The sequence below is a fragment of the Lissotriton helveticus genome, chromosome 1_1, assembly GCF_964261635.1.
Source record: "Lissotriton helveticus chromosome 1_1, aLisHel1.1, whole genome shotgun sequence".
NCBI classification, from domain to species: Eukaryota; Metazoa; Chordata; class Amphibia; order Caudata; family Salamandridae; genus Lissotriton; species Lissotriton helveticus.
In genome coordinates, this window is record NC_136057.1 from 1,363,942,568 (window position 1) to 1,363,963,542 (window position 20,975).

Genomic DNA, 20,975 nt, shown 5'->3' on the forward strand with positions numbered 1-20,975 from the left:
GACTGAAGATACCACATGGGTGTGCATATGACAGAGTACACCCACGCTAAAATGCCTCTGTGCTCAACCATGTACACCAGAGCCTATCCATCATGCTTGCAGCCCAATTACACCACTCACCCAGGTGAAGATGGAGAAGAAAGAGAATGCAATAGCGGCACGGGCTGCGTCTGCCCCCTCATTCAGCGGGTTGTCCATTGGGTCAGAAAGTGACCACTGATTGGCCAGGAAGCAGAAGCCAACAAACCACAGGAAGGCCCAGAAAGCTGCATCCAACGGGGTCACAGACAGAGAATGGGACAAAAAAAGAGAAGGAGGGTTAATAGTACAGCATGATATCAGTGACTTTTGCACTTCAGTTGCATGTGCTGTGTCTGCTCTGTGAGTCTGAAGAAAACCTGCACTGCAGCTGCCTGCACTGTGCTATGCACACCTGCATGTGTGAATTGTGCATTGCTGCTGCCTATGGGATACCTGTTTTGTATGTATGAGAGAAGCATGCACTGCTTGTTAATGCTTAATTTGAGTTGGTGGTTTCCAGTGGGTGCCACCAGCACCTTGTCCACATCAGATATTTACACAAGACCAAGTAATGGAAAAATCACACAAATCCCAAAGATGGTGGAAGAGAAAGACAGAAATCAATTGCAAAGAAAGAAGGAGCCTATCCGAGTGAGATAAAGGGGCAGGAAGTGTCTGGTAGTGGATTAAAGATGAATGAGGTGGATTTAGGACTATGCTGTCTTGGTATTCTGTGCGCCAACATTTAATTGCAGCGAATATCAGCTTCTAAGCAGGGCTTCAGGCACAGGCACAGGCAGTTTTTCTTTTACACATTAAGTATTACTTTTGATGCTAGTAGTGTGCTTCCTGCTTGTGTGTTAACATTTGTTACACTTCTGCATTATGTCCTAAACTTGTTCTGTGCCTTTGATAGAAACTTGCCCTGCTTCTGGAGGAGTGTTACCTGTTCAATGTGTAATGGTGCTTGTGCTGTTGTGTGTGTATGGAGGAGCCTGGCTTCTGCCTTTCCCATTCACTAGCAGTGCCTCACCCGACACTCCGATATCCGACAGCACAGCCTTCTTACGATCCTTGACGCTGCTGATCTGCGGGAAGTAGACGTCGAGCCCCAGGTAGAGGACGCTGGTGAGGAACGACAGCACGCCCACCGTCACGCCATAGTTGCACGCATTCTGGTTGCGGCTGAAGATGCAGAACTCCTCGATCTCGTCAGGCCGATTGGTGTAGCCCTCATTCACAATGCAACCAAACACCACAATAGAGAACACCTATAACAAGAAAGATGCAAAGGATGAGCGCAAGATAGACGCTAACTACTAACTCTTAGTACACATCCTTAACATCAGTGCTTTAAATGAGCCAGTACTCTCCGGTACTGAGTACGGTTTACAGTTTCTGAAGGTTAAAGATCAAAAGTAGCAGAGGATACATTTTAGCTACTTTGAAGAGTAGTTGGTTCCACTAGCTGCTAATCTATGTGAGGTGTATCTCAGTTGCTATATGTGTGAGCTGTATCTCAGTAGAATTTGTGTGATTGGCTAGTGTGTGTAAGCTTTTACTCAGTAGCCGTTCTGTCTGATGTGTTCCAGAGTTGCTATTCTGTGTGAGCTTTCTGTGGGAACTGTAACTCAGTAGCTATTTTGGGTACGCTGTTGCTTCGTTGCTATTATATGATTGGCTATTTTGAGAAGCACTGCATCATTGAACTTATACTGTGTGAGAGCGAAGTTTCTTTTTTTTGTGAGCTGTAACTCAGTAAAAATTTTGCATAAAGCTGTAACAAAGTACATAGTCTGTCTGAGCTGGTACTCAGTAGCTATTCTGTCCAAGTTGAAACTCAGTAACTATTTTGAGTGAGCTGTAACTCAGTACCCACTTGCCAGAGTTGAAACTAAGTAACTATCTTATTTGAAGGTAACTTGGTAGGTATTTTGTGTGAGCGGTTACTCAATAGCTAGTCCGTCATTAACCGATTTTGAGACGTGCCATAGATCAGTAGTTTTTACGACACAGTTGTAACACATTTGCTTTGAGTGTGCTACTACAAGAGGCAGAGCCTAGTAAATGACTTTATATTAGCTGGTAGGGTGGCTTAGTGAGCTGAATCCTCACCACTGACAAAATGTGATGCCAGCTGTCAGGAGTTTGGATCCCAGCAAGGCAGCCTTCCATAGGCTGATAAATGGGCTACCATAAATTGCTACATCTTTGACGTACAGAGCCTAGAAACAGCAGAAGCATGGTATATAGTGATACATTAAAACACAAGTTAACATTAATTTTAGGCCGCTATTAGGCCACTGTGCACTCCAAAAGATGGAACGCGGAGGCTCTATACCAATCAATGCTCCGAAAAGAAGATCCGCATTTGAAAACAGATCTTGCTTAGCCTCCAGCACAATGATCAGAGTTGGAATAAAGTTAGAATTTTCAGCCAAAATTGTGGGTTACACATCATATTTAATAACAACTCATAATAGATTACATAGATGTACAGAATAAACAAAAACTTTAAAGTACGCAAAACCCAATACAAAAATGGAATGTGGTAATCAAAAACTAAACTGCTCCTCATATAAGAACGATAATCTCATGTAGAAAGCAGGACAGAGATAAAGCAGACAGCAATGAAGCTACGATCTTGGGTTAAAGGCTCTATATGAAGTTCGCAAAGCTCCGAACACTCAGAGAGAGGGAAAAATTAGAACCAACAATCTGGAACTGGTACCGCGTTTACACAGGATTCTCAAACGGCTAATGTTTGGGAAGCCTTAACATGTCTGAATAGATAAATGGAGTATCACAATTTCCCAGCAAATTGGGTTACTTTTTATACCTCTGGTATTAAGGTTTGGCGCCCAGATCCAAAAACATCTAAAAAAAATGTTTTTAAAACACAGAGAAGGCGGCCACAACGGAACACCACTGCTCTTGGGGGAGGCTTTCAGAGTTAGCATGTGTGTTTATATGTACGTTTAAGGATCCTAGGATCCTCGTTGGCCTCTGTGTTTCGAGATGGACACAAGTGCAAGTCCCATGGTGCACCGGGATCTCAACCGATCGAGATGGACTGAATCTTGCTGGCTGTCATTCCCAAGGGCTACCGGACCACCACACTTCATGCGGGATCAAGGAAACAACATAAATGAAAAGAAGGCAATGCACTGAAGGGTTCGCTCACCAAGCAGAGTCCTCACTCATCGCAATAGCACTTATAGTTGTCCATCTCCCGACTCCCTGCAACCTGTCTCAGTCTCTGGTTATGGGTACCAGGGGTTTCTGCAAATGTCCGCGACCATCTGCAGCCATTGAGGTTGTTTCAACGGTGCCACCTGCAATACTGTGGTCAGGAGTTCAGAAGGCTTCAATAGTCTGGTTCATGGTCTAATGGTCCTTGAGCGGTCTCAGTTCTTCCATGCAGGCAACACTGTCAACAAGACAGCCGGAAGGACCCCCCTTCAGGCTAAGTCCTAGCCAGGAGGAAGAGGGCAGCCACAACACCACTGACGGTACAAAAGGGGGTGGTGATGGACGGAGCATCTGAACCAATCAAACACTCACACCCAGTCAACAGATCTGGGTTTAATCCATCACCGTTCTTTAGCCCACTCTGCCACCCCAGTTTAGACATGGCCATATGCACCCCCTTTAGTACCACACGTTCTAGAGACTAGCAGAGATGAATGAACTGTGATGGCAGCCATCTTAGAAGGCAGTGGGCTTCCTGGGTGTGCCTCAGCTGTAAATAATACACAGTGTACAGCACACAGGTGTCTGTTACACCCCTGGGAATAGATTTGAAAGCTTACAATCCGAAAGCGACAATCACTTCTCCAATTGCACGCTCTCAGCGGAAGAATAAGGTTACAACTCATATTTTGCAAACCTTCATCCGAGTCTAAGTGTTATTAATCAGTCTGTAAAGAAATGCTATTAATAGTGAAGAGTAACTCCTGCACAGCGCTGATGATTACAAAAACAATCATAGTAATGATTAATTCATAATGCACACGATCTGAATTAATTATTAAAATGTTTTGTCTGCCAATGTGTTACACCTGTCGGATCGACTTTCAGTCCAGAAGTCATGGGTGTGTGCCGCTAAGCCAGGTGGCTCTTAGTTGCCAGGTAGACTTATGTCATGCCAGTCCCAACTTTTTAGAAAAGAGCACTTTGCAAGTCACAATGGAATTCAAAGGTAACTTGCTATATATTACTTTTTGATTCGAAAAGGGGCACTTTATTCCTTATAATACATATTCACAGAGATGACCGCCGTAGGCGCAAACCTCTTTTAAATTATTCATATCTTGCTCCTAATGAGGCGTCTGTACTATGAAATAAATATGCCAATAAGCAGATTGTAATTCATTGTAAACACACACGTTAAGCAGGCTAATGTGAGTCACTTTAAAACTGGCTGTACGTCGAAATAGGTGACAATCCGAAGACATTTTCCAGGTTTCCTGTGGTGAATTCCGGCATTTCAATAAGCAAACATTCTACTTAAAAATGCCATCCTATTGCTAACAAAAACTAATTTACATTTAAAAAAAAAAGTTCAAAAGAAATAGTTGCAGAACTAGTTCTCCTGTTCCTTGTTTAAAGAGCATTTAATTCGGCTCAGGGGCCAATCTGTCACACTAAGAGGCCTTTTAATGCAATTAGACCTATAGTGGGAGTGTCCAGACCCCGCTGACATTTGAAAGGTAACTCCGTGTACCCGGACACTGGACATGAAAAGACTAAAGGGAATGGAAAGTGATTCGGTTGAGGAGAGGTTAATAGCAGGTCCAACTCTAAACCCCAAACAGGCATTACTTAACCTCTTAAGATTTTATTCCCAACTGCTCCATACACTCTTCAAGATTCCAAACGCCTCTTCGCACACAGACAGTTCAACATTACTAACTTGATCAATCATATCACGATCCTGATAAAAAAATCACGCAAATGTAATCCCACTTTAACTAACTTAAAACTGGGTGTACTGTAATAAACGAATTACGATCACACACACAAAGTAATTATATATATGTTCAATTACTTCAGAGCTCTTGAAATAGGGTGAAGAATACTATACGAGTGATTACAACATTAACAACACCGAAAAACTTTGTGATCCAAAATAAGAATGGAGTTAAGTTAAAGACAAGAATAAAACGTCTGGTTTTCACACATTTTCTGAATCGCATGGAGTTGGGTTAAGATGCCATAATCAGGCAGAGGGCATACCAGTATCTAATGGCCTGCAGAGGGGTTGTGTTAGTAATAAATACATATATATTTGATATATACCTAGTGTGGTGTCCTTTCATTTGGTATTCAAGGGATTATATATGGTAAAACAGCCTGCTTCACATGCTCTCTGAAGTTTTAGCCTAAGACTGCTGGCCCACGCTACCACTAGGATAGCAGGTCTATAAGGTTGACTTTATAACCAACCACCATAAGGGTCGTTTAGACTGGTGCAAGGTGCCCACTAGAATAGTGAACATCATATACCAGGCTAACTTCTCACATGGTGTGGTGGTGTGAGGCTGCAATATGCAGCACCACCAAGCATATTAGGAGTTTCCTCACTGCGACCCTATATGCAGTGGTAAGCCTACCATGGAAAGGGTGGCGGTGAGGAAACTCTGGGGGCCCCCTTGTGCCCCTGTGCAGGTAGTGCAAGCTGGAGGGCACATGTTGTGCCCCCCTGTATGTGTGCCCCCTCAGTTCCTGCATGAAGCCAAATGTACAACATTGTGCATTTGGAACTCCCATTGCGGTGCCTTTTTGAAAGGCACCACGTGGTAACGCCAAAGGACCTCCTGCCAGACCACACGGAAACTCATAATCGGACGGGCGGCGGCCCGGTTTGGCGATGTGGGAGCCGGGCGAGGCGTGGTGGCCCGCTCCCACACCACCAAACTCTTAATCGGGCCCCTAGTCCTTGTACACCCAATGACGTTCCTCCAATGTTTCATCCATGAATGATCATTGGGTGATCTGATGGGCCGACAATGAGTGAAGGGCTGTGATTCAGGCAAAGTGGGGTGCCAATTTGTGTAAGTGTAGACTGCCTTCGCACCAGTATGCCCTATGGACCGGCCATAAGAATCTAAATTGACCTGGTTATCAAAAGGAGTGCTTTACGGGAGGTATGGCTGTGATCCCGTGTACTAGGTGTAAGGCAAGGTCAGGCTCCCCCCTGGTGCTAGAATCTTCGGAGGCTGTCAATGAGCTTAAATTGTGATACTGAGGGAGGTAGATGTTGTTTCGATAATCAACATGCTAGAACGAGGAAAAACGCTTTAAACCCTCAAAGACAAGCATTAGAAACGTGGAGTTTTAAAGGGACAAGATGTGGCCTTTCACAGAATAAAATGTGCTCGGCTTTTCTTTCGCCACACTGCAGGCCCTTAAAATCGGACCAAATAGGCGAGCGATTGTTCGAAATCTTGCAAAGCCAAATTGTGGCCCTCGTGGTGGGTCACGAGGCATCTTTAGCAAGGCCTCGAGGCTTCAGTGGAAATCAATTTAAGACGTGGAATCACGTGGCCCCCTCAAGTACTGAAAAACACCCTACTTCCGCCTCAGTCTGCTACAAATACTAAACGATTCATGAAGTAAGGGAGTGATGGGTTGTCGTACATAATTTCATTTAAAGCGTCATAATGTTATCAAATGTTATCACACGGCGTGGTCTTTGCAAAAGCTCGACATTTTAGCACAGCTCTCCCGATTTTATCCAAAGTCTCTGGGTTTTGATCGAGATCCTTCTGAGTTTAGCCAAAGTCACCTGATTTCATCAAGCATCTCCTAATTTAAATACAGTTCTCACCATTCCTTTTATTGGAGCTCTGAAATCACAGAGTACATCGGTGTTTTTTCGTACCAAATATAGGTGAACCGTACGCACAATTGTCTGTTTTTTCACAATCACAGAAACAACTGAGCACGTTCATCGCTTTAACGTGTATTAAAATATCAAAGTAAACCATTTTGTCGCTGTCATTTATAGAACTGTATTTGTTTCTGACGCTTCTTCCAAGGTTTTGTTAAAGCGCATACAAATCTTACTGTAAGCTTGTATTTTTTCACAGCGACAGAAATAAGGAAACCTGATTCGGCCACCCTTTTTTCAAACTTAACAGAAGTAACTGGACATAATTGTGTCATAACAATATTGATCATAGAAAATAATGTGGTTACGATTTTTTTTGTTTAAAAAAATCATTAAAAGCAAATCTAAATTTGGTGAAATAAGTCTACTTGGCCCTGTTTATTTTATATTCCAATAATAACTACACATGATTCTCCATTTTGTTTTTGAATTACTGAATTTTAGTTCCTGTTTTTTCAACAACAAACGAGCATTTGCAATGCAATAGGTCTCGCGTTAATGAAAGTTTGAGCTATTGGAATTGCATTATTATTTGCAACTCCCAACAGGTCAAACTTTCAGTAATGCTAGACCTATTGCATTGCAAATGCTTGTTTATCACTGCAAGCATGTGGGATCACACAATTCAAAATAAATACATATGTAAAGTTAAGGGCAAGCTACAGTAGGTACCGCACTATAAAGCATTATTTAATATTTATTGAGTTGCTCTTCAAATCAGTAAGATTAATACTTGGCAGAGAATACCATTCTGGTGGGAAACTGCAAAAGAGAGTTAAATGATATGTGTCAAAACATACAAGTTGTGTACTTTGCCTATATATTGGTATAATTCTGCTTAACCCCTTTGCAGTGCTAGGGGGGTGGGTGGGCCGCGCGGCGCTCCCATGCTCGTGACAGAACCGCTCCGTCACGAGCCTCAGGTGCGCTGTGCGGATGATGGAGCGGTTCCGTCACAGCCCCGCCCGCTCAACAGAACGTCCAGCGCAGAATCAGACTACAAGATCTGTGGGGGCTCAGCGTGTTTGGTGCTGTGTCAGCAGAGAATAGTGTTCTACCAGAGGAAAGGCAAGTTTGCCTTTTACTTTATGAAATGGTTGATTCCTAAATTGCAAGACAGACTTGTGTGGACATCTGTACAAGCTTTCTACACACACTTTAATATAACATGACCCTACTTGCTACATAAAAGCAATGATTGACAATTGTCACCCTTCAGTTGCCTATGACTATATTCAGGGTTTTTTATTGGTAGTAATGAGGTGAAAGTTTTACCTCGACAATTACCATTTGTAAAAATTACAAAAAACAAACAAAAAGAGGCCTTAGCTGCAGATCAGGTGGACGGTAGATCATGTAGCGCGAACGGTGCAGAACTCCACTAGAGAGTAGAAGCTAGCATTGTGCGCTCATAGTACCATTCGGCAGACAGCTGCAGGTCCTCTGGCAAAATACACTAGACAGCCATCTGCACTCACCAGGGCAGCCTTGAGACGTCGTGGTATAGCTAGAACTTTGATGTTCCTGACTATCCAGAGAATCGAGGGGGCTGATCGCCCAACGCGCACAATGCATCCTTGTTGGCTGAAGTTCATCAGTGATCTGGAGGAGGGGAAATGACCACGAAGGAGGAAAGGGAAACTGGAGCCCAAGGGATAACTGAAAAGTAAAACAGCAGGCGATGTGAGCAAACATCGGGGCAATAAAGTCCACGATTAGGAAGGTAAACACGATTAGGAGGGATTTCGGCGGACACTGCCACGATAAGGTGTCCTGCCCTCGGGCCGTGACCGCCTCATGGACCAGAGGCCAAATCATGTATACAGATGATCAGCTCCATCCGTTCTCTGGGGACACCCGCACGGGTGGTACCCGCTTCTGTTATTCTTGCCAGGAACATCCAAGGAGTCAAACGTCTCGCTGCTGTAACCTGAAGTGTTCTTACTCCAACACTGCTATAAAATGGCAGTCTCTTGCAACGAGGGTCGGGCTCGGGCCCTTCATGGTCACTCCACACTTCAACGAGCCATTAGACGGTGGCTGTACTAACCTCTAGTGCTTGTTTACAGCACATTCGGCATCAGTATTGAGGCGATGGGTGCTGCCCCAGGTTTACATACAGCGGATACTATAAATTAATAAGAAAGGGGGTAGTACTTCTCAGTCTAAGAGGTGGCGCCTCATCGAGGTGTCTGTGGATTCGCAAATATGCAGAGATAATGATCGCGTGTTTACTCGACGCCTTCTCCATGATCCCCTTTGTAAAGCCACCACTGTCAGTTTGCAAAGATGTCAATTCATTGATCGCTCTGAGCCCAGCATTTGGTGTGGTCACAACGACACACCATTAAACAACAAAGACCTCCCAAATGTCAATTTGCCTCAACCTGCTGATTACCCCTTACCTCCTCGCACTAGAAACAGAATCTTTTGCGCACAATAAAGTAAACCATACCTGCACCGGAAAGCACCATTAACCAACAAAGGCCTCCCAAATGTCAATTCGCCTTAACCTGCTGATTACCCGTTACCTCCTCGCACTAGAAACGGAATCTTTCGCGCACAACAAAGTAGACCATACATGCACCGGAAAGCTCTTGCGATCCGCCCGCAAAGGATGGCAGCTAAGCGCCTTCTTATTTATAACGTTTTATATAGCGCTAGCTAGACCAGTGGGTGTCAAAGCGCTTAACATACACTAAGGAAAAGAAAACAAGTAGGTTCAATTACCATGCCAAAGCCAATGCACAGTGTCAAAATGGCGTGGGCTGCAATGATGAATACAGCCTGCTGTGATTGTCTTTGTTTTTTCATGTTCTTGCCATAACACTGAGCAGCTTCACTGTTCGTCTCACCAGAAAACAAGCCCGCGAGTGGTGCCGCGAGCAGCCCACCTCTCTTTCCTTCTTTCATTTAGTTGCTTCCCTATGAAATGGATCCAAAAAAGAACAATCCCACAAGTGGTGTGCGTGCACACGCGCGCCACAGCGAGACAAGTGGTTTACATAATCGCGCCCATGTCTGGGCACGATAATTGAAACCACATGACGGCCGGTGCTCGTAACAGACACCAATAGGCCATGGGCTGAGCAATACGCCCGCCTTTGGCCAACTGCGTGCTGTCTTTTATAAAAAGACACATGCAAAGGCCAATAGTGTGGGCCAAAAGGAAAAGCACATGCACGAGCGTGTGCGATTCCCAGGTCCATTTTCAACCCCCCCCCCCCCCACAGACGTGAGTCCTAAAAACCCCAGAGAGGTAACTTCTTGATTTTTTTTCTTTATATTTTAGGTCTTGCGTACCAGACAGCACAAACTGCCTCAGTGTGAAAAAACGAATTGTGAACTTACAGTGGGTATACAGCCTACCCATTGCTTACCATTGTTTGGCTTTATTGTTCCTCTTATTTGCTTGCTTCTTATTGAATGCCTTTCCCAGTCTCATTTTGTGTTTGCCCCTCCCCTGGAGCATAGCTTTTTTCCCATACTTTTCCTTGGATAGCCTGTATCCTTTGACGGCTCAATTATATGGAACTCCATTCATCTTTTTGCTTAATTACTCTGGAAGAGTGCATGTGTTTACCAACTCCCTCCTTCATGTGCTTATTCCCCCCACAAAACCCTCCCGAGTTCTGTATTGCTCTCTCCCCCGTATGCTTTCTCCCAGAAGACCCACTAGGCTGTGCTCCGTGTTGTTCTCGACATGTTGTTCTCGACATGTTGTTCTCTCCCCCCAAAAAACACCCTCCTCCTATCCCCCATGTTGCTTTCCCCCTTGTGTGCTTCTCCCAGTAAACCTCATGCTCCGCATTGCTCTCTCCCTGGTGTGCTTCATCCCCTTAAACCACCAGTCCTTTACAGTTTGTGTTGCTCTCTCACTTCTGTGCTTCTACAATGCCAGAAAACACCCATTCATCAATCCTCAATGTTACTTTCCTCACTGTATCGTTCCTCCGACAAACCCCCCTCCATTGCTCCATTTTGTTTCTCTTGCACGTTTTTCCCCATGCACTTTCCCACCTCAATCCGTGTTCCTCTAGATCGGGTGCGCCACATGAAAACACACCGCCCTCCATGTTGTTCCCTCCCTTGTGTGCTTTCCTCAATGCAACTACCTACCCAACCCGCGAACAGCACCGTCAAAGCCAATAGATCCAAAAGGAGACGCTTTGGCTTTGCTGATGGCTGAACTCACAGTTTCACTCTGCGGAGTTACATATAAACTCTGTGAGATCCTGCAGAGATCTACGAGCAGGGGAATTCTGCAGTCTTGCTGCTTGCCCTGATTTTTGGCGCCAAGAGTTTGTTGCAATCTGAAAAATCCATGCGAATGGCCCCACGTGGTGTGCCAGAGGGTGCTACTTCTTTCTGCACCTCGAGTAGATTTTCTACTCGAGCAGCAGCTTTCTCTCTGGGAGGTGTTCTAGCACCCAAAATGCAAATTCGCACTTGCCAAATGTTGGCTACGCGCAAGAAAAAAAACGTCACCACACTGTGGTTGGTGGAGTTTTGCCAGAACTCTGCAGGAGTGCGAGAGAGAGCGGAGAGAGAGAGGTGAAGGAGAGAGGGAGAGAGGGAGAGAGAGAGAGAGAGAGAGAGAGAGAGAGAGAGAGAGAGATGAAGGAGAGAGAGAGAGATGAAGGAGAGAGAGAGAGGTGAAGGAGAGAGAGAGAGGTGAAGGAGAGAGAGAGAGGTGAAGGAGAGAGAGAGAGGTGAAGGAGAGAGAGAGAGGTGAAGGAGAGAGAGAGAGGTGAAGGAGAGAGAGAGAGGTGAAGGAGAGAGAGAGGTGAAGGAGAGAGAGAGAGAGAGAGAGAGAGAGAGAGAGAGAGAGAGAGAGAGAGAGAGAGAGAGAGAGAGAGAGAGAGAGAGAGAGAGAGAGAGAGAGAGAGAGGTGAGGGCGAGAGAGTGAGAGGTGAGAGCGAGAGAGAGATTGGTGAGGGCGAGAGAGAGATTGGTGAAGGCGAGAGAGTGAGATTGGTGAAGGCGAGAGAGAGAGGTGAGGGTGAGGGCGAGAGAGAGAGAGGGGTGAGGGCGAGAGAGTGCGCGATTGGTGAGGGCGAGAGAGTGAGATTGGTGAGGGCAAGAGAGAGTGAGGTGAGGGCGAGAGAGAGAGAGGGATGAGGGCGAGAGAGAGGGGAGTGGGAGTAGATGGGAGCACGAGAGAGGTGAGGGAGAGAGAGAGGTGAGGGAGAGAGAGAGAGGTGAGGGAGAGAGAGAGAGAGGTGAGGGAGAGAGAGAGAGAGGTGAGGGAGAGAGAGAGAGAGAGGTGAGGGAGAGAGAGAGAGAGGTGAGGGAGAGAGAGAGAGAGAGAGAGAGGTGAGGGAGAGAGAGAGAGAGAGAGGTGAGGGAGAGAGAGAGAGAGGTGAGGGAGAGAGAGAGAGAGGTGAGGGAGAGAGAGAGGTGAGGGAGAGAGAGAGGTGAGGGAGAGAGAGGTGAGGGAGAGAGAGAGAGAGATTGGTGAGGGCAAGAGAGGCGAGAGAGAGGGGAGTGGGAGTAGATGGGAGCGCGAGAGAGAGGTGAGGGAGAGAGAGAGAGAGAGAGAGAGAGAGAGACAGGTGAGGGCGAGATAGAGGGGAGGGAGTAGAAGAGAGCGTGAGAGAGAGAGGGGAGGGAGTAGATGGGAACGCGAGAGAGAGGTGAGGGCGAGAGAGAGGTGAGGGTGTAGATGGGAGCGTGGGAGAGAAGGGAGGTAGTAGATGGGAGTGCGAGAGAGAGGGGAGGGAGTAGATGGGAACGCGAGAGAGAGAGGTGAGGGCGAGAGGTGAGGGCGAGAGAGAGGAGGGCGAGAAAGAGAGAGAGAGAGCGAGGAGGGAGTAGATGTGAGGGCGAGAGAGAGAGAGGGGAGAGGGAGGGAGGGAGAGGGGAGGGAGAGAGCGCGAGAGGGTGAGGGCGCGAGAGAGAGGGGAGAGGCGAGGGAGAGAGCGCGAGAGAGCGCGAGAGAGAGCGCGAGAGAGAGAGCGCGAGAGAGAGAGCGCGAGAGAGAGCGCGAGAGAGAGAGCGCGAGAGAGAGAGCGCGAGAGAGAGAGGGAGAGAGAGAGCGGGAGAGAGAGAGCGGGAGAGAGCGGGAGAGAGAGAGAGCGCGAGAGAGAGAGAGCGCGCGAGAGAGAGAGCGCGAGAGAGAGAGCGCGAGAGAGAGAGCGAGCGCGAGAGAGAGAGCGAGCGCGAGAGAGAGAGAGAGAGAGCGCGAGAGAGAGAGAGAGAGCGCGAGAGAGAGAGAGAGAGCGCGAGAGAGAGAGAGAGATCTGTACGGTTGCCCCAGTCCGGCGGGCCCCGCTCCTCCCTACAGATGCTGGCTCAGCCAGCAGCTGAAAAATAATAATGATAATAAAATATTGTTTAATTTTTCAGCTGCTGGCTCTGAGCCAGTGGGGTGACCTCCTCCGCCATTGCAGAGGAGCCGCCACTGGTCCAGATGAGGTATGAAGATACTGGAAGCCACTGACCAATTATGACCATATAGAGATACAAGGCCTCAGGCCAAGCCCTTCATAAACTCAGAGTACGGAGAGGTGACTTGCAATATCATTTTAAGGTACACCTGAGGTGATCTTATTCCTTATAATTTATGGAGGATAGAGCTGAAAAGTGATTTCATGTTCTGTGTGACAACTTTACCCAGCACTGACCTTTCAGAGACCAGAACTTTGACACTGGGTCAACAAGTCTCAGAATGCATTGAAGATGAGAAATACAAGGTCACGAAAAGCAAAGGCTACTGGATTAAAAGGTTGGACTACTTGAAGGCGACAACGCGTTATGCATTTCAAACTTTCCAAAAAAAAGATGAAATGTAACATTTTAGGCAGTTTACTTGTCGAAAAAGAAAAGGCAGCTGCTGCTGTTCGGCTTGTTCATTTGGTACATTTTGGCCAAGTAAATCCCCAGGGGCAGGGCACAAGTCCTAAAAAAAGAAGAGGGGGGACACAGTCACCTTTCGTGACGTCACGACAGGAAGTGACGTCACGAAAGGTGGCTTGCACCGGCGGGCTCATTACCTCCCCACGCTCACCCCTTAGATGAAATTAAATGAATTCGTACTTGTATAGCGCACTTATACCTTTAGGTGTCTTGGCACTGTACGCATACCGCTGTGGAACCCTTCCTAGCTTTTCCCTGTGAAATGCCAACTCCTGGGCACCCCCAAGGTGAAGCCAGGCATCCCAGCGCTGTTGGGGCCGTTGTGGAGATTAAGCAAGCTATTGCCCAGAGTTGCAGCGTGGGACTCATGATTAGAGTAGGCACCGAGGCGAGAATTATCAGGTCCGAGGAAATTGAGCCCAAGACCCGCCGAGGCGGGAATTGAACCCTGGTCCCGGTTCAGATCTCTGCATCAGGGTCTGCCGCTCTAACCATTGAGCCACACTTCTCCACAGATGCGATTGTTCCACGCTCGGTGGCTCATGCTGCCTCTCAACCCCAGGGTCAGATTCCACTGCCTGTTCTATGTTGTGTTAGCTTACTCTGAAATCACTTTTAAAGCGCGTGGCCTCTCTGGGACGAGATCCGATCAAAGAGTGAAGTCCAGCTGTTTGGCAGGGGGGACGGCGTCCACCCGGTAAAATAAGTGGGGGGAAGCCGTCCACCCGCGTAGTACCCCACCTCGAGCCCTATAATAATTCACATGACGTTGTCTGGCAGGGGGACATAAGTGGTATATAACCTATTGAACAAACCTTGAAAGCACTCCCATTCCTGCCCTGCTGACGTTGATCCCTCTTGGCAGGTGAGGAGAAGGGTGTGTGCGGCGAGGCATGCGGCTGGAAAAGACCGGAGGGCTGACAGTGTGACGTAAGAAGTCGCCAGTATTTACAGTGCATTTTTTTTTCTTTTAACAAATCTGTCGTCAGAACTCAATTTTAATAAATAATAGACTGATTTTAACGAAGGAGGCAATTACACTCTCCTTTGCATTAGTTATGAATGTTACGATAATAATTTGCACAGGGTATATCTCATCAACATGGCATCCCATAGTCACAACTGTGCACTAAAGCGAGGCGGGTGCTGAAAGTGGCGACTACAACTTTGCATGGAGTACAGTTGATGGGTCATGCTCTTTATTTGGCTAGGATTGTCGACTTGCCAAGGCCTCCACTGCGACTACTCTCTCCCTCACCTCTCTACCATTTGTCCTTCATACTGCCCTGCTCCACTTCCTCACGATTAATCACTCACAGTACTCTCCCACCTCCAGTCATTCACCCCCTCTCACCAGCATCACCTTGCTCTCCTCTCCCCACTCCACCTCTCCCTTCCTTCTCCCTCCTCCATCTCCCTGCACTACTCTACGTCTCCCACACTTCACCTACTATTCAGCTCTGTCTTTCTCCTCCACTCACCCGACACTTTCGCACTCACTCTTCCAATAACTATTATTCGTCTGTCTCCATGAATGTTGCCATCTCTGCATCCCTCTCCCCCTTTCCCCCATCTCCCCATTCTTAACTACTGAAAACCATGAACTGCGCACCAGTCTCACACACTTCTTCATCCACCACATCGATAAGCGATGCGACCTCAACACGATAACCCCAACTCTGTGTCATCACATATGACATGGAAACACCATAGGAAGCACACGTTCATGGCAAAAGGTATCTTGGCGCTGAATAACTGATGTTTATTGTTACCCAACTCAATAGATTGTAAGCAACACCTGGGCAAAGTGGTTTATAACTTATGCGGGCATAACAGATTCAGATCAATCAAAAAACAGTCGTATGAATCAAACATATTCAAAAATAGATATCTATTAAATACAATTATACAAAAAAATATGTATTTTTCTCTTTTTTCTTAATTTATATGGATATCTCAAATGTATTTTAATACAGTGATAAGAAAACAATTTTTTTTAAACAGTCAGTAATTTCTTTATGTGAATTGATGTCACACAATTTCGTATACATAGGTATAGGTACCTGGAAATATAATATACAACAGATAATGTAACACTTAAATACTTAATCGCAACCCAACAATGTGGTGATGAATAAACACTGTATGTAGAAACTGGCGGTATGTTGTTATTCTACACGCGTTTCGGCAATGCCTTCATCAGGGTTCCCATAGCTCTCTCTGTGTATATATGTGGAAGGCTGCAACCTCCTTATTTGAACCCTAGATATTCATATTAAGTAGGGACTCTTGTAATTTCTCGAATTTGCCCTATTTAAGCCTTCACATGGGTCCATTATCCACTTTGTCAATCCGTGACTCTTCAATCCAACATTACTTTCATCATGTACCTATTCTCCCTCTTTTATAATAGGACATGAGCTTGGTGCTCTCCTGACATTTTGACTTCAGCAATTGGCATCCCCACATTTTAATACCTCCTAGTGTAAGATTCTTCCAGATAACATCCAGTCCACTCACATTCAGGTACGTGGAGAAATATCCCTATCTAATGTTGCATGACTCCCCCTAACAGTAAGAAGTAATTATATGGACACCTGAGTGAGTTTATATTTGCTTCATGCCGCATGTCAATCACCAATCTCTATCTTCACTTTTTCTAGGTAACAAGTCACTTGACTTTTGCATGTATAATCACCATATGAATTCTTTTTTCACATCTATAAATAAGACCTCCCAGCGTTAACAATGAAATACAATGCCTCCCACTAGGTGCTATCATAATTACTTGTTATATGTATTTAATTAAACCGCGGGCATACAATTTCATATCTAACTATGTGATTATATGTTTCATTCAGTAAAAAACTCTGAGACGGAACCCTGAGTAAAAAACTCTGAGACGGAACCCTGATGAAGGCATTGCCGAAACGCGCGTAGAACAACAACATACCACCAGTTTCTACATACAGTGTTCATTCATCACTACATTGTTGGGTTGTGATTAAGGATTTGAGTGTTACATTATCTGTTGTATATTACGAATCACTTATGGTATATTTCTAGGTACTTATACCTATGTATACAAAATTGTGGGACTTCAATTCACAAAGAAATGACTGAATGTTTTTTTTTATGATTTTCATATCACTGTATTAAAATACATTTGAGATATCCATATAAATTAAGAAAAAAGACAAAAATATATATTTTTGTATGATTGTATTTAATAAATATCTATTTTGAATACATGTTTGATTCATTACGACTGTTTTTTGATTGATTTGAAACGGTTATGCCTGCATAAGTTATAAACCACTTTGCCCAGATGTTGCTTACCATTTATTGTCTATTCCATGTCAAGGCACAGTCATCCTGCATACAGGGGCCCCGGTCCTTTTCCAAATATTACCCAACTCAATGGTACACATTTTATCAGCCTCAGAAGATGAAAGGCTGTGTTGACCCGCCAGCATTTGAATCAGTGATCACGAAGTCAAACACAGGCCCCTATAGTGGATGCATTAGCCCACTAAGCCACCAGACCCGGAAACCACACACCCTACACGGTGTAGCATACTACCCATATAGGCAAGTGCTTTGACCCCACATAGGGGTAGTGAGCGCTATATAAATGTTGCAATACAATACAACTCTCCACTGCTCTTCCTCGTTCCATTCACTCCACTGTTTCCCAACACTCACCCTTTTGTCCTTTTCCCTTCCTTGCTCTGCTGCACACCCTACACCTCTTGATCATTCACCCGTCTCACACTTTCACCTCCACATCTTCACGCCATCCCATGCTTCTCTCCCCATTCCAACTCTCTGTCCTTTTCTCACACCACGCCCATCTCCCCATCCATGTATTCACACTCCTCCACCCACAGTATCACCTCTACTCCACCATTGCCATCCCTCAATACTCCTCCATCTCCCCACCCAACTCTCCGCACTCTTCTACCTCCCCCACACTCCACTATTCGCCATCCGCCCCATCTTCTCCACTGACCAAGAATGGAACTAGACCCAAACTTTCTGGGTGGGCTAACACTCCCAGACATGGCCGGCTCTAGCGCTGGTGGCGTCCAGTGTGACAGTCTTTTGTGGTGCTCCCTCCCCCATGACCACCTTCTCCTTCAATTTCCTCACTACCACTCTCCAACAGTGCACCTCATCTCTCCACAGCCTCTCTCTAGCGTACATTTCATTTTTTTAACAGTGCTACTCATAGTTCACTCACACTCAGTTTTGTGATCTGCATAGTACACGTTCTTTGAAGCAGGCACATTAACCCCACCCCGCGCTACTTTACAATGAGTCTAAACTGCCAATATACAAAATTCCAATCCTTCATCAGTAGGAACATTAATCACCAGAGTTTTCTTGACATTTTTATTGTTACCTGAAAACTGCTGGATGCACAAGGAAGTTCATGTGCTTTTAAAGCAAAAGTTATTTTTAAACACAGTGCCCCCAACCAAAGCCAGCAGCAGGTGTGGCTGCACCATTCACACCGCCCTAAAGCCAGCCCTGCTCCCAGCAATGGGATAGGACAAGCATTTCCAGAAATGGGGTCGGAGCTAACCTCATATCCATTATATGAGGGAAAAATAGTGATGACGTGTGCACTTTAAACATATTGGATAAACCTGATAATATAACAAACATATGTTTGTAGATTTGACACTGTTCCAAGGCTTCAACTCATGGCAAGTTCAGAAAAATGTTCCTCATCCATTGTTGGCAGAAGGAACAGTTTTAGTTTATCTGTGTGAGTGCATGGTGAGAGGAGTTAGTACAGAGTGTTGGTGTTCACCTATGAGTTCCAGCAGACTATTGTCCCTATCTGCAGGTAGCATGAACAGTGTGTCTGTATGAGTGCATGCTGAGAGGTTGGTCTGTGAGAGTGCAGGGTGAGAGGATGGAGTACAGAGTGAGTGATGTGACTCCAGGATGAGTGATGTGCTAGTTTGCGCGGTGTGAGTGCAGGGTGAGTACTGTGTCCATGTGAGCGAAGGATGAGCTGTGTTCGTGACAGAAGTGCCTATTGTGAGGGCACGGTGAGCGATGCAACAGTGTGAGAGTAGGGTGAGAGGAATAAATGCAGGGCGAGTTATGTGAACACATGAGTTTGGGTGTGGGTGAAAGTGCAGAGTTGGACAAATTAATGCATGGTTAGTGATGCGCTTGTTTTAGAGAGCTTGCAGAGTGAGCAGTGAGAGTGACAGGTGAGCGAAGTGTTGCATGAGTGCAGGGTGAGTAGTGTGCTTGTGTGACTGCAGGATGAGTACAGGGTGATTGGCGCAAGTGCATAGTGAGTGGTGTGAGTGCAGTGTGATCACTGTGAGTGCAGGATAAGCGGTGTGCTCATGAGACTGCAGAGTAAATGTAGGAGAAACGGCGTGAGCTCATGGCGAGTGGCATGAGTGCAGTGTGGTCACTGAGTGCAGGGTGAGCGGTAAGCACAGGGTGAGAGGAGGATGAATGGTGTGAGTGCAGGGTAATAGTTTGAGTGCAGGGTAACAGCGTGAGTGCATGGTAAGCAGTGTGAGTGCAGTGTGTTCGCTGTGAGTGTAAGGTGAGCATTGAAAGTGACAAGTGAGTGGAGTGTCATGTGCGTGCAGGGCGAGTGGTGTGCTTGTGTGAGGAGGGTGAACCGCACGAGTGCGTGATGAACAGTGTGATCGCTGTGAGCGCAGGGTGAGCGTAAAAATGAAGGTGAGAATGAGGAGCGGGTTGTCTGAATGCGGGATGTATTCCCCAGACACTTGTATTATTTCAGCAATAGTTTAACATATCTGAAACCCCATGCCAGCCGTCAGTAACATGCTATCATGGCATCAATCAGAGATGGAGAGTGGAGGAAATAAATAATATGCTGATCCTGCAACAAACTCTCAGTCTCCTGATTAGGGTTGCCAGCTAGGTATTTTGATGTCCCAGCCAGTACAGAACTAATAAAAATAACCTAAAGCCGGTATTTTTAACACTTATCTGTGCATTCTTCAAACTGCGAATATAAATAAAAAACACTTTTAAATGTATTCTAGAGGTGTGTTAATCATCCCGGATGGGCAGAATTCATTTACAAACCTATTTAGTTTTCAAGGCAAGGCCTTGGCAAGCTCTTTAAACAACAAATGGTGGTATTTTTCTGTTGGAAAGGTGGCATCCCTACTTTTGATATGTCTTTTCATGAAATGCATTCTCCCACTGTGGCAAGAAAAGTATAATACAAAATGTAAGGAATAGGCAGAGTGAGGATCCAGGGGGTACCGGACCTTATGGGAAAAAAATTACGCCTCATTAACCAGCTCACAAAGGCATGTAAATGGTCTTTTGAAGACCAATGAAAAACGTGGGTGAAGACTTTACACACTCCCCAGCCCACATCGGCTCAAGCTGCAGCAGCCCGGGCTGAGCACACCATGGGGGGGAGGGGGGGCAGTGCTTTAAATGGGCCGGTACTGTCTGGTAAGGAGTACCAGCACTTTTTTATTTTGAGGGGGAAAGAGTACCGGCACTTCTCAGGAACAAGCCGGTACTCTGGTGCAAAATACCTGCACTTCTATATTTCCATTTCAAGCACTGGGGTGTGGGGGTGAATCAGTGGCATGATGAAACTTGATGGGAGGCCCCCTGCAAAAAAAATGGAGGAGTCAACCCCTCCAGAATCACTCAGGAGCTCTCCAGCCAGGGTGCTGTGCTGAGGGGGCCCACTGGAGCTCGGGGGCTGCAAGGGGCTTTGTTACGCCACGGGGTGGGGGGGTTGTATTAAAGCCCTTTTAGCCCTATGAGAGTTGCGCCGGACTGCCCTAATCTCGCCCACCCCATTACCTTGCAAATACTCCCCCATTCGCCCACTTCCCCTTTACTCACCTTTATCTGCTCACACTGATCTCTTCCATCCCACTGCTACACCTCACTATCCTCTCACCACCACTGCACCTCCCTCCTTCTCTTCCACCTCTCCATCATTCACTGCACCGGTCTCCCCTGTCCCCCTCCACACCTCTGCCATGTTGCCTCCCACAAGCCCCGCCCCCAATGCCACCCCTTTCCTCTGCTGTCCGTTGCACATAGAGAGAAGAGGTGGGTCACCGTCCTCTCCTAGGAGCCCCGTCCCCTCCCCCCTCTCACTTGGAGGTGACCTTGTTGAAAAGCGGAGCTCCAGCGTCTGAGCGCTGGGTGGGGGGAG

At 46.2% G+C, this 20,975-nt stretch overlaps 1 protein-coding gene across 2 annotated transcripts in view; it reads right to left on the reverse strand.

The window, feature by feature from the left end:
* The window catches only part of SYNGR1 (synaptogyrin 1), a 79,619-nt gene that overhangs the window by 20,055 nt on the left and 38,589 nt on the right, over nt 1–20,975 (reverse strand). For both annotated transcript variants that reach the window (XM_078683469.1, XM_078683471.1), the window contains exons 2-3: nt 1,055–1,292; nt 121–266 (exon numbers count right to left, since the gene is read on the reverse strand). In XM_078683469.1, coding sequence (XP_078539595.1) covers nt 121–266; nt 1,055–1,292 — 384 coding nt within the window. The remainder of the gene's footprint in view (nt 1–120; nt 267–1,054; nt 1,293–20,975) is intronic.